Raw genomic sequence first — 12728 nt, forward strand, 5'->3', positions numbered from 1 at the left:
AACAATGCTATGAATTTCAGATCGGATACCGACAATCTTAGCTCAGTATATCATACATTAATTAAATGAAATAAACATAAAATATTAACTAACACTAGGTATATTGAAGAATTTTGCAAACCAAAAATAATATCCTCAGAATACAAAAAAAATAGCTGAAAGTAAAAGAAATCAATATAAACAGTATTTCATTCGTTTTGTGTCCGATAATGGACAAAATTAATACTCCAAATGCATGCCAAGGCTTAAAGCAGCAACAACGCCACACATGTAAGTAAAAATATTTAAGTATATGAACGAAGAATTCTAGTCTTATCCCAAATTTGATTGTCCTGACTAATTACCTGTTAGGCCTAATTAATTTTAGAATGTTCTAAAGTATTGCAATTGTGATGTATTTTAATGTGTGATATGATGAGGCTGTTGAACTGTGATTGTTTTTTAAATTGATGACAATTTTTTTTAACTATCTGTTATATTAGAAAAACTGATGATGGTGGAAAAATACACCGAAACATATTTTGATTGATAAATAGAGACAATAAATGACTGAAGCCCAGGAATGAATTTGATTTGGAATTGAAACACAGCCAGGGAAGTATATACAATTTAAAAATAATGCTAAAATCAGTAAAAATAGATACAGACAGAATCTAGCTATACACTGATGTATATTTTTTTAAATAAAAATTATTAAAACTAAATAAAAGTTGTCCTTATTCTAAAGTTACATCATGTTAAAATCAAAATTGGATACGTCATCAAATTGATTGGGTTGACCGCCTTGGGAATTGGCCATTTGTTGTCCCATTTGCCCCCTAGCATTGTTTCCCATTTGTTGCATATTTATCATTTGCTGCCTATATTGCGGTTGCTGAAAATTGCAGAAAAATTGCATTGTATGACAGAAAACACAACTCAAAACAAATTCATATTTTTCCTTTGTACGACGCGTTTGAAGTATTCACTAACAATTACTATTAGGCAAACAAATGAGTTTTACTAAATTAATCCGAATTTAATGGCTTTGAACTAACGTTCTTATTTTCTGCTTAACGTAGCTTTCGCCTAAAACACTTTTTGTGTACAAAATCGCTGGCATTCAAAACATGCATTATTTTCATTTACCTCAAAGCCCTGGAAGAAAGAAGCAAAATAAATCAATTCAACTCTAAAATCTACGCCGACAAATGCAAAAGACTCACTTGACTACCCTAACTTGACTAAAACAACCCCAAATTCCGGGTATCTACGTTAAATAGTTCCGAAAATGTAGTTTAGATCACCGTGTATTAGTTCTACCGAGGAGCAACGTTTTCCTTGGAACTTACCTGTTGCAAAAGATGTCTTAAGCCGGGGTTATTGTTCATCACGGGCCTAATCATGCGCTGTTGTTGAGGGTTATTGGGTTGAGGTACTTGTGGGTTGCCTTGAGCAGCCATTCTTTGCTACAAGAAAAACATCAGTTCCGAAAGGAAAAAAACAAATGTTCGCACTTACTTCCATTATTTTATATTGCATTTCTGCATGTTGCGCCTGCTGGAGAGCCTCCTGAAGATGCGTCGTCTTCATATGACTGATGCGCTCCAATTGCGTTTTATACTGTTGTTCCTGCTGTTGGGCAGCCTCCAGAGTTTGCTTCAGCTTATTGATCTTTTCCAGGTTTTGCTGGCGTTCCACCTGCAATTGGTTCTCGAATGGGCCCCGTTGCACTGGTTGCCCGATCATGCCTTGTTGCATATTCTGCTGCTGATTCGGGCCTGAACGGAAAAAATTGTAGTAACTTGCAACAGGTTTTCCACCATACCGTTACCTGGTTGGCCCACGCTTTGTCCCATCATTCCACCGATTGGGGCCTGGCCTGGTTGTCCGCCTATCTGGCCCATTCCACTACCACTAGATCCTATTGCGGATGCAGATTGTCCTGACTGTCCCGCTTGTCCGAGCGATGGGCCTGGCTGACCCAAGCCGCTTCCGGGCTGCCCAAGATTTGGCCCTTGTCCTGCGACAAATCAGTAGAGGATTTAACTTTTAAATTAAAAATATCCAAATCGAATTCATTCCTGAGTTTCAGTCATTTGTTGTCTCTATTTATCAATCAAAATACGTTTCGGAGTATTTTTCCACCATCATCAGTTTTTATGTGTAGCATTGTTGCTGCTTTACGCCTTTTCATGCATTTGCAGAAATGTATGCCAAGGCTTAAAGCAGCAGAATTTGATGTGGAATTGAAACACAGTCAGGAAAGTATATACAATAAAAAATATCGCAATACCTACCTTGAGTGGCCAGATTTTGAGTAATCTGTCCACCACCCATTGAATGAGTGTTGGTCTGAGACATCATAAGCCCCTGCTGCTGTGCACTTTGAGAAGTATTCGAATTGTTGCCGCCGATTTGTTGCCCTGCTGCCATCGGCATTTGACCGCCGGCTTGGGGGTTCATTGGAGGACCAGATGCCCCCTAAACAACCCCGATTAATCATAATGCCTATCTAGCAATGTCTGTACTACTCACGATTCTGATGTTATTTGACTTCTGCTGTTGAATAACTGCCCGAAGTCGTTCCACGAAAGCACCCTGGTCATTCGGAATGAATCCCAGATATGCTTTTTTATCAGCAGTGTACAACAAAATTAGCACTTTGATATCACAGGCGGCAGGATTTGGATTACTAGTAAAGTGCACGCAGCCCGCCTGAGATTTGGAGCAGGTATTAGCGCATATTGAAAATATAGGCGTGTTCAAGGCTCTACTTACAAATCCGGAATTCATAATACGAGTGAGAGAATCTAAAGCCTCGCACTGAGTCGGGTGGAAGAGCACAGAGGTGGAATTCTTTAAGTAGGAACCTCCAATGTTTCCAATTAGTTGCTTAGGCATTATCTGCATTATTAGCTTCGGAGGCCAAGCATCAGCCTTTCTATAATGAAACGATCGGATTTAATAAATGGCAAAGACTTAGATCCATTCGACAAACTTACAATTCGGGTTCACCATCTTTAGTATTGCACGTCACTTGGCAAGGAACCTGTTTGGAGATTTTTTGGTTCTCTACGTTAGCGTTCTTGGGCTTCTCGTTCCATTCCAACAACCCCTGCCAAATGGTAGGTCGGTCCCTATTAGTGATCTGCTGGGTAGGAGGCTGGCTACCCTGAAAAAACAATGCTCAATGCATTGAAACAGGCTTCGATAAAAAAAAACTCGTCTCCAACCTGTGCCTGCGACGGGTGAATTTGGCTATTTTGGGACGACTGAGGCATGGAAGTTTGCATGGTGGAATTCTGAGCCTTCGAAGTCTGAATGTTTGGTTGGTTTAAAATTTTCGTGTTCACATTAACTGCAAAACAGAATCATGCTAGTTTTAGCTGCTTTGACTACAAAAATCACTCACTTTGACCAAACTGATTAACATTAACATTGCCAGTTGGCATCGAAGGTGGTTGGTTCAATTGCGCCAGTAACGCACTACCTCCAGTGCTCGGATTGGCTTGCTGATTGGGCGCATTCACTTGCATGTACGGCCTGGGCTGCTGATGTCCCGGAGGCGGCATTTGCCACCCTGGTCTGGCACCTGTATAATTATTTTCGGTGATAAGAGCGTGTAAGTTGAGGTAAAACCATGGCGAATACTTACCAGTAGGATAGCCAGGAGGAGCTGGCATGCCTTGCATGCCAATGGATCCGATCTGATTGCCTTGCATAATCCTTCCTATAGAATAATATACGATACTCGAACAATTCCCAATTGTATGAAAGGCGTTTACCTTGCGGTGGGTGATTTGGCGATCTGTACACTGGGCTTTGGCCCACTGTGGGAGAATTATTTCCCATCATGTTGGGGTTTTGCGGGGTGCCCAACTGGGTGTTATGTATGGGACTGTCGTTTCCAGGTAATGGACTGGGCATAGATGTAACCGGCAGGGCACCAGGAACGAGCTGCGACGCGTTGTTCTGTACATTGCCTGTCGGTGGACTCACTGGCCTCTCTTTTAAGCTAAATTATACAAACATGGTTGGTTTCATATCGCATCAAACTCTGAAATAATCCACCTATATCCTTTGAGCAGTACCAAATGTCTAGGATCTTTTGCGTAGTTCTTCGTCTGCGATGAAGACAGATCACCTCCAGCCTTTTCAAATAATTTGTACAGTGGAAATGTCTTTCTTGGCGATATAATGGACAAATTGATATTTTTCTGAAACACCAATAATATTTTCTTGGGCTTTTAATAGGATGGTTGCATGGATACCTCCATCAAAATTGTCGCGAGTTCTTCAGCACTTTTGCTTGAATAGGCCTGGCATTCAAAAACAGGAATAGAGTAGGGGGGAGAATTGCATATCAGGATGCAGTGCTTCTGAATAACCGTATTCGGATCCCGCTTGGTCTGCAGTTCCTCAAAGCAGCACAATGCAGTTGCCAAACCTTCCGCGATGTTGGCATGCGACTCTCCTTTGCCCCCAATCAACCTGTGGAGAATCATTCCTTTGCATGAGAAATGCAGTGAAACAATCAAGGACTTACTCAAGTTTTTCAATTGCACTCAATACTTTGGCGGGTGTGGAAAATGGTCCAAAGCTATCAGTGGTCAAGCTGGGCAAACAGTCGGCAGCTTGGTAGGTAACAATGCCATAAAAGCAGTATGAAATCTCGGCAAACAGGGTATTGTCATCTATGCTGCCCTGGTTAAAGTATCTGCAGAGGTTGATAATCAATGAGGTCAAATGGTAAAGATAGAATGCAAAAAAGCTACTCACTCCAGAGAAGGTATGATGTAGTTAGTCTTGAGATCTGCAATGTAAGCCCCATTAACTGCAGTTGCCTCAATCAAGAAAATTACATCTGCCTGCACAACGTGATCATAGACAACCATTTTGTTGGTGGAACTCTATTAATATGATCAATGGCGCAAAGAGTCCGTTTATTTGAGAAAAACACACCGCAGTACAAATTAGTTGACCTTCTTACAGGAAGAATATATAAAAAGCTTCTCAACACTGATTTCTCCAAACACAACACAACCACATGTTTTGACTTAACCAACCTTGACAGACAGGGATGCCACGACTATCATTTTGGCAGAGGATTTAAGAATTCTGCGGTTGTGGGTACGAGGCGTCGGTAGCCCTCGCTGGGTATTACAACCGGCATTACGGACGCAAAATGTGGCACCGCCGCCTTACACTTCTGACCACAGCACATACCCCCGGGGGGATATTTTGTGTTTCTGACATTCGATGCATCAAACTGACAACCACAAAGTGTTTTTTTTGGAAATGAGTCAGTGACTCATTACAAGTAATAAACAAATATTGAATTGCTTCAAGTCTGATAAAGTCCATTTGTGTCCATCACTTTCGACACATTCCTGCTCACGATGGAGTGGCTTTTTGGCAAAAAACTAACCCCTGAGGAGTTGCTGCGTAAAAACCAGAGAGCCCTCAACAAGGCAGTCAGAGATTTAGACCGTGAAAAACAAAAGATGGAACAGCAAGAAAAGAAGATAATTAACGACATTAAAAAACTGGCTAAGGAGGGGCAGATGGTATATACTCAATCGCTGAGCAGTTGGGGCTATGCCCTGATGAAGCCTTGTTAACGTTAACTATCCAAATCATTTTTCCAGGATGCAGTGAAAATAATGGCCAGAGATTTAGTGAGAACAAGGCGATATTGCAAGAAATTCATGCTGATGAAAGCCAACATCCAGGCAGTGTCGCTTAAAATCCAAACCCTGCGATCACAGAATGCAATGGCGCAAGCCATGAAAGGTAACATCACTGCACTTTGCAATTTTCCAGTCCTCATCATTCTAAAATGCAGGAGTGACGCGTGCAATGGCCAGTATGAATCGCCAATTAAACCTGCCGCAGATTCAAAGAATATTGCAAGAGTTTGAGAAACAGTCCGAGATAATGGACATGAAAGAAGAAGTCATGAACGATGCAATTGATGACGCCATGGAGGGCGATGATGATGAGGAGGAAAGGTATTTCCCCTTTGTTGTTATTGAAACGCACTGATTTATTTCCTGCTTTCCAGTGATGCGATTGTCAATCAAGTATTAGACGAACTAGGCTTGCAGCTTAATGACACGTTGTCTGGATTGCCTCAAACTGCGGGAGTTTTACCTGCAGCCGGGAGCAAACAGCCTGCAGCTGCTGCTGCAGTAGCAGGCAAGTAAATTTAACTAATTAAGTCTTGTTATGGATTAAAATATGAATCAGTCAGTCAATGAAAATGGCAAAGGACAAGACATATTTAAGGGCGCAAAAGTGTTTCCGTTAAATGAGATGCCACTTCCAATGTTTCCAGCGAATTTTCATAAAATGTATATCTACATGTTTTCAATGCCCCCGTAGACCGCCCCGACTATACTTCGATTTCTTTTGATCTGTCGTCTAAAAACTGACCATATATGGATTGGAACGAAGTGCATGCGAAAGGAGCAAGAACTTATTGCAGAAAATATGCACACTTCAATACATATTTAAACTAATGACCATCAAACTCAAGAATAAAGTTCAGTTAACCGACGGAAAATATTTTAAATAATTACAATTTTCAGGTGGCGGTGGTGGTGGTGGTGCAGCTGCTGGAAATGGTGGATTGTCTGATGCGGATGCCGATCTTCAAGCCCGACTTGACAACTTACGAAGAGAGTGATGTAGACTTTAGTTTAAGGATTATTATTTTAACAATTATTGAAATACTGATAATAAATTTGTTATATAAAGTATGTCTGTTTGGATGTTCAGAAGACCATTGAAAACAGCAAATGTACTGATATTGATTTTTTTCAAATTTTCGCTTAACGAGCTTACAATTTGAGGCTGGCTGAATCATTCTGTCCTCAGCGGACAATATAAATATTATGTTTAGGTTATTTCTACAGATATATTTAATAAATGTTACTACTTCAAATTCAAGTGTTCATATGTAGTTGTCTCTGTATGTAGGTATATTCCATCAAATAGCAATTGTTTTGACAGTTAAGTTGATTACCTTGTTTCTTTGGAACATTTTGGAATTATTTAAGAGTGGAATGGAATTTTTCTTATCCAAAAAAATCACCAATTTGTGTTAGAATTTTAAATCAAATTCTACAAACGACTTATCTCGAAACTTGACAAATATCTCAGAACTGACTTTGACAATGTCTTAGTTTGGGGATTTTCACATAGACGACGCTCCCTCATCGCAGTTTATTGTTATGAATACTCATGAGTGCAAGTGAGGAAACACATGAGATATCCGGTAGGCATCCCCAAACAAACATGTTAGAGTCAGAAAAAACGTTCAAGAACTGGCAACCTTGGACAATTCATTCTTTGTTATGCTTGTCAAATGAGCATGTTTTTCAACGGTCGAAATTAGGCGGGCGATTGTAGAAAGTAGCGTTTAATTAATGAAAAGTTGTAGTTCTATACTTGTAAAAGTCTTTTTTTTGTTGTTGTCGGACTTCGTTAATTAGTGTTAGTTGTTGTCTAGTCCAGAATGTCGTTCAGCAAAGCCAAAATCATCCGTTTCAATGACGTTAATGGTAAGAATCCACCGTTTAAGCCCCACTTTAAGTCGTTTGTGGTCCGAAACTCATTTTCCATTTCTGTTGCAGGAAATTCCAAGCCCGCACAAGATAAAGTGCTGAAGAAGACTCCCAGCTCGACCGGGCTGCGAAGCCCTACGACTTCAGAAATAGGCTCAGTTAAGAGTGTACCTGCAACTTTTAAAACAGTAAGTGGGGCAGTTTTGGGTGTACAACCTACATTCTATCACAGTACAAACTGAAAAAATTCAATTATTTTTTGCTATTTCAGCCAACCATAATAAAAAAACCAAAAACTCCGGGTTCCGTCACGAAAATCAGGGGAAATAATCTATTCAAAAATGACCTCGAAGCTCTCCAAGAGAAATCAGCCGAGTGCGAGTCCAAGACGAAATACCTTCATAAATTAACCATGGAACTTGAGCAGTGTAAGCAATGTTTGGAGAAGTTGACGTTGGAAAAGGAGCAACTGCAGCGGGAGCATCAAAACGAACTGCAAAATCTTGAATTCGAAATGCTTCAGACACTCAACCGGCTTCAGAAGCAAGAAGAAGACGCCGAGATTCAGATGAAGGACATTCAGAAGCGACTGGAGACTGAAATCGAGGAGCTCAAGAAGGCGCATAAATTTCAAATCGGGCAAGTTATTTTGGACTACGAGATCCAAATGAAGAACCTGAAGGAAATCTCTGAGGAAGATCTAAAAGCCAAACTGCAGGAAGTTGAAGAAACGTGGAAACACAAGATGCAGACGAAAGAATCGGAATCCGATGCCATTTTAAAGGAGTGCCAGGCCATCAGCGAGTACAGCATCATTGAGTGCGAAATTGAGAAACAAGAAATTAAGAAATCCTTGGAGGAAACCCGCCGGGAGTACGAGGCTCTTCATCAAAAACACCAGGAAGTTCAAAGCAAGCTGGAATCGCTGGAAAAATCTACATGTCAACAAGAGGAGCTTCAAGGAAAAATCGATGATTTAACTAAAAAACTAAAGGAACAAGATGCCGATGTCAAGAAGCTGAATGTGGAAGTTAAAGCGTATCAGATTACCATTTGCAATTCTCAGCTCACCATTGAAGTCCTGAAGAGGCGGCTGTTTGATTCTGATAGGGACGTTGAACAACTGAAAGAAGAATTGACCGGGTAAGTATTCACATTGTTGCGTCTGATAGTTTTTGCGGCTGTATTTATTTGCTTTGGATACTTTCTGGGGAAATGTGGCAGGAAGAAAAACCCGCTTCTTTACAGTGTTTGTGGTAATAGAAATGCTTTTACAAGTTCGTTTTCAACTCGGGTGTTTTTTTAGATTTTATATAACTGTGTTGTTGACTACCGTCGTATTTGTGCAGAATCTTTAGTAGCTGTTTTCGTTGCTAAACTTTTGCAGTTTTCTTTGATCTTCTCGCCTATTTTCCTTTTAATTATCTGTCCTTAAGTGATCGATCATCATAAAATAGTGCGTATATTTCCAGCTGCGAACAGAAACTGATTGACTATGAAAGTAAACACTTTCAATTGACCAATGAACTGCACGAAGCTAAAAAAATGTACGAAGACCTGGAAATGCAGTACGAATCGTCTGTTAAACTAAATGAAAAATCCATTACGCAGGCGAAAGAAGACTTAATGACCAAAGTGGACCAGTACGCAAATGAGATCAAGGATTACAAGAAAAAGGTTCGTGCGTAGGGTTTAGGGCATTTTTCAATCATTCTGTGCTCAACTAGACCAAATGAGAGCATTGAATTCCCGAAATAAAATCAAAGAATTCTTCTCACCTAATGAGCATTTTCTTTGTTTAGACGGAACAAGAGCAAGCAATTAAAAATGAAATATTGGCCAGCGTGAATGATCTTCTCGAAATAATAACGCTAATGAACTCACTGGTAAAGATGATTGAAAATTCTTATCCCAGCGGCTTTGAAAAACTGGTCCAATCGCTAAAATTTCAACAAGAATCTCTTACGACCGAGAACGACATTTTAAAGCTGGAAAATAAAGCAACTATTGATTCAATGAAGGTGAAAAATCAGATTATTGAGAAAATTGAGGAGAAACTAATCGAGTTGGAAGAGCAGAATGAGGCCTTAACTGATAAGTGCGCCTACTACAAAGTCAAGTCGGAGAATTTTGAAGAAGAGGCCAAGGAAGCGTTGTCGACCAGGAAGAAGTACATTGAAATAAGCGGGAAATACGATGCCTTATTGCAGGATTTCGAGCATGTGGAAGTTGAAAACCGCAATAATAAGTCCAGAGTTATCGAGTTGACTGATCAGTTGGATCGATTGAGTAAAATAGAGGAAGCCTACGAGGCGCTTAAGAAGGAAAAGGAGATTTTGGAAAATGAGAACAAGTCGTATAAAAATAAGGTTTGTGGCAGGGTTTTTTAGAGCAGACGTTGTGATGGTTAATCTGGTTTTTTTTTCGGCAGTTTGAAGAGCAGAAGTTGAAAAAGTACAAGATTGCTGTCTTGGATAAAGAAAACATGGGGAGTCCCAATCGGTCCATTATTGAAAGTCCTAGCAGAGGATCGCCGTTTCGAGGCTCGCCTTTTAGAGAGAGAAATTAGGATTCTTTGCCGAATCTTAATTGGAATTGGTTGTTGGTTATCTGGAGACATGCACACATATCTGGAATTAATGGTAAAGTTTTAAGAACACTAGCAAGCGTTTGAACCAGCTTTGGTTTAGACAGTTTTTGCACTATTTTACTGCTGGTCTTCCAAATGTACATTCATTCTGCGTAGGTATTACAAAGTCTGCAATTTGCCAAAAAATATTTGAAATACGTTGCCAAAGCATGCTAATGGATTATTTATTTTTGTTTAACTTATTCGTATTAAATAGCGGGTCTGATTGATTTTTTTACTTATATATAATGTTATAATCGCGCAAGTTTGACGAACTATACGATAGTTGTAAAATGTTTAGCTTTAGGTTTGTTTTTATACATGTTTTCCACTTTTCTATATTTCCTAGTTACTTATTTAAAGCAATTACTTCTATTTTTGTTTTTAGTTGTCTCGCATGGTTGTTCACAGCTTGTTCTAAGGTTAAGTAATTTGTAGTTTTTATGGTTTGACTAAATAAATTTTTCAAGTAATTTATTCAAATGGATACTTGTAAATTGCTCTAGACTTTTACAATCGCTTTTCCTATATTACCGCCTTGTAGCATTTCCGTAAATGCTTTGAAAATATTGTCGAATCCCTCGGTGATTGTTTCTCGGTACTTGAGTTTACCGTCGATGATCCATCTTAGGTTTTTGTGGATGCCTTCAAGCCATCGCTCGTTCCAGCTGCTTACCCGGAATCCTTGCACTTTTAGCTCGTTGAACAGGATGGAGCGAATGGGGGAAATTACTAGAAAAAATTGAATTTTCAACAAGTTGTCAATCAGGTGGGGAATGAGTTACTTTTTGCAGGCTCCGTAGCATTATAGCTTGAGATGTCTCCGCAGATGGCCACCCTTCCAAACGGCTTCATTTGGTTGATGACCGTTACGCTAATATCGCCTCCAACCTGTAAGGGATATGGATACTTGCGTTGGCAAAGTACGGGCTAAGTTAGTTACATTATCAAAGTAGCAATCCACTCCTTTAGGGGCCGCTTTCCTCAATTCCTCCTCAACATTTTGGGTTTTGTAGTTTATAAAATAGTCGAATCCCAGCTCTTCAGTGAGCCATTTTCCTTTCTCGTTGGAACCGGCTATGCCGATCACTGTGCAGCCTAGATAGGTTTGTTTTTTAATTATTCATTCTACATACTTTCCTGACTGTGTTTCAATTCCAAATCAAAATCAATTCCTGGGCTTCAGTCAATTATTGTCTCTATTTATCAATTAAAATTTATTGATTATTATCATTTTGATTTTTAAATTATTGAAGGAAATTTAGCATTGATGTGGTTTTAAACCTTTGATTTTGGCGATCTGGCCTACAATGCTTCCAACAGCGCCTGCTGCGGCTGAAACCACTACAGTATCCTCCGGTTTTGGCTGGCACACCTCCAAAAGACCAAAATATGCAGTGTTTCTGAAATTTTTAATATCACTGATGTTGCTTATAGAGGAGTGAACGACGTTTTACTTGCCCTGGCATGCCCAATACGCCCAGAGCCAACGAGAGGGGTAAATTATTAAAATGAGGCAGCAGGAACGTCTTGAAACCCAGCTCAGATTTAGTCTCCGCAGTGGCAATAGTGTGCGACCTCAAACCGAACCCGCCCACAACATATTTTCCCACAGGAAAGTCAGGATTTTTGCTCTCCACTATTCTGCAAAGCAGCCAGTGGTACAGCTAAAAGCCCCCATATTTTATGTCTATGCTTACTTGGCTACTTGAGAACCGATCATTGTGGTGTTTGGCTCCAAGCTTGGCATGTATGCCCTCATATAAGGGTCTACACTTAAGAAAACTGCTTCAGCCAGATATTCTACAAACGAATGACTAGAATACTGGAAATTTTGCGAAGTTTTTGGGACTTACCATTCTCCTTCAATTCGGGTAGCGTTTCTTCTACCAGCTTAAAGTCGCTGGATTGCGGAAAGCCCTCGCTGCGATTTACCAAAACGTATTTTTTTGCGACCACCATGACGATGGACTCGACAAGCTGTGATATTAATCTTGATGCTAATATGAGCGGCAACTGGATTAAATTGCCAATTGTGAGCAATAGTTGGAATTATCAGGAATGAGTTGCAGATTTTTGGCTTTTATCGTTTGTTTGTCCAAGTAGCATGTAATTGAATGTTCTGTTGGCTCGTTATAAACTAGTTTTACGGGTTTTTTGTGTCTGATATTTTTCGAGTGATAACTTTTTATAATATATAAACGAGTGCTAGTTTATTGAATTCAACGCAAAAAGGCTACCAAAGACAATTTTAACTTTTTTTCTAATTTAAGCAGTTTACGAATTATATGATAATTAAAAAAGTGTTGATTTCTAGCCTTTTCAGTGCTTTGTGTGATAATATAGTTCTTGTTTCCATAGCCTACTACACATTTTTATCTTCTTTTGAAGTTTTACGGCAACAAAAGGAGAAAAACATACAAAGCCACAAGTTTATTTTTTATCTCGTAAATCAAGTTGACTATGATAATGAGTGCTAGTTTATTGGATTCAACGCAAAAAGTTGTACAAATGGCAGTTTTAACTTTTTTTCAAAATTAAGCAGTTTA

The 12728-nt window shown here is 39.6% G+C and overlaps 4 protein-coding genes across 4 annotated transcripts; 2 read left to right on the plus strand and 2 right to left on the minus strand.

The window, feature by feature from the left end:
* Positions 1 to 594: 594 nt before the first annotated feature.
* LOC109538461 (mediator of RNA polymerase II transcription subunit 25) lies at positions 595 to 5088 on the minus strand. The gene is made up of 16 exons (XM_048661428.1): positions 4762 to 5088; positions 4529 to 4699; positions 4254 to 4473; positions 4054 to 4199; positions 3768 to 3997; positions 3638 to 3712; positions 3395 to 3574; positions 3216 to 3340; positions 2985 to 3154; positions 2761 to 2923; positions 2518 to 2697; positions 2280 to 2463; positions 1814 to 2002; positions 1501 to 1760; positions 1332 to 1448; positions 595 to 874 (listed from the first exon to the last, which is right to left on the minus strand). The coding sequence occupies exons 1-16, from the start codon at positions 4875 to 4877 to the stop codon at positions 728 to 730; spliced, it is 2673 nt and encodes an 890-aa protein (XP_048517385.1). The 5' UTR covers positions 4878 to 5088; the 3' UTR covers positions 595 to 727.
* A 287-nt stretch (positions 5089 to 5375) lies between these two features.
* LOC109538465 (charged multivesicular body protein 2a) lies at positions 5376 to 6938 on the plus strand (the record flags this gene model as incomplete). Its single annotated transcript, XM_019905708.2, is given in 5 exon segments — positions 5376 to 5549; positions 5631 to 5775; positions 5828 to 5993; positions 6047 to 6180; positions 6573 to 6938. Coding segments are annotated over 5 exon segments (711 nt in total). The 3' UTR covers positions 6671 to 6938.
* Positions 6939 to 7348: 410 nt separating this feature from the next.
* On the plus strand, positions 7349 to 10679 carry LOC109538462 (polyamine-modulated factor 1-binding protein 1). Its single transcript, XM_019905706.2, has 6 exons — positions 7349 to 7547; positions 7620 to 7738; positions 7822 to 8693; positions 9023 to 9227; positions 9353 to 9919; positions 9982 to 10679. Exons 1-6 carry the CDS (start codon positions 7502 to 7504, stop codon positions 10117 to 10119), a joined length of 1947 nt encoding a protein of 648 aa, XP_019761265.2. The 5' UTR covers positions 7349 to 7501; the 3' UTR covers positions 10120 to 10679.
* LOC109538464 (prostaglandin reductase 1) lies at positions 10639 to 12292 on the minus strand. Its single transcript, XM_048661436.1, has 7 exons — positions 12036 to 12292; positions 11880 to 11982; positions 11641 to 11823; positions 11464 to 11582; positions 11123 to 11277; positions 10965 to 11070; positions 10639 to 10911 (listed from the first exon to the last, which is right to left on the minus strand). Exons 1-7 carry the CDS (start codon positions 12139 to 12141, stop codon positions 10682 to 10684), a joined length of 1002 nt encoding a protein of 333 aa, XP_048517393.1. The 5' UTR covers positions 12142 to 12292; the 3' UTR covers positions 10639 to 10681.
* Positions 12293 to 12728: the final 436 nt, after the last annotated feature.

This window comes from Dendroctonus ponderosae, unplaced genomic scaffold, assembly GCF_020466585.1.
Source record: "Dendroctonus ponderosae isolate FM_Combo_2020 unplaced genomic scaffold, Dpon_F_20191213v2 Dpon_F_20191213_1, whole genome shotgun sequence".
Lineage (NCBI taxonomy): Eukaryota > Metazoa > Arthropoda > Insecta > Coleoptera > Curculionidae > Dendroctonus > Dendroctonus ponderosae.

Excerpts from the sequence above, each read along its gene's own strand:
- LOC109538461 (XM_048661428.1), bottom strand. The coding sequence starts at position 4,877 with ATGGTTGTCTATGATCACGTTGTGCAGGCAGATGTAATTTTCTTGATT. Across the intron at positions 4,200-4,253 it reads TCGCGACAATTTTGATGGAG|AAAAATATCAATTTGTCCAT; the intron begins GTATCCATGCAA and ends TTGGTGTTTCAG. Across the intron at positions 3,155-3,215 it reads TTCACCCGTCGCAGGCACAG|GGTAGCCAGCCTCCTACCCA; the intron begins GTTGGAGACGAG and ends TTGTTTTTTCAG.
- LOC109538462 (XM_019905706.2), top strand. The coding sequence starts at position 7,502 with ATGTCGTTCAGCAAAGCCAAAATCATCCGTTTCAATGACGTTAATG. Across the intron at positions 7,548-7,619 it reads CCGTTTCAATGACGTTAATG|GAAATTCCAAGCCCGCACAA; the intron begins GTAAGAATCCAC and ends TTTCTGTTGCAG. Across the intron at positions 9,228-9,352 it reads TCAAGGATTACAAGAAAAAG|ACGGAACAAGAGCAAGCAAT; the intron begins GTTCGTGCGTAG and ends TTCTTTGTTTAG.
- LOC109538464 (XM_048661436.1), bottom strand. The coding sequence starts at position 12,141 with ATGGTGGTCGCAAAAAAATACGTTTTGGTAAATCGCAGCGAGGGCTTT. Across the intron at positions 11,983-12,035 it reads ACCCGAATTGAAGGAGAATG|AATATCTGGCTGAAGCAGTT; the intron begins GTAAGTCCCAAA and ends ATTCGTTTGTAG. Across the intron at positions 11,583-11,640 it reads GGCGTATTGGGCATGCCAGG|AAACACTGCATATTTTGGTC; the intron begins GCAAGTAAAACG and ends TAAAAATTTCAG.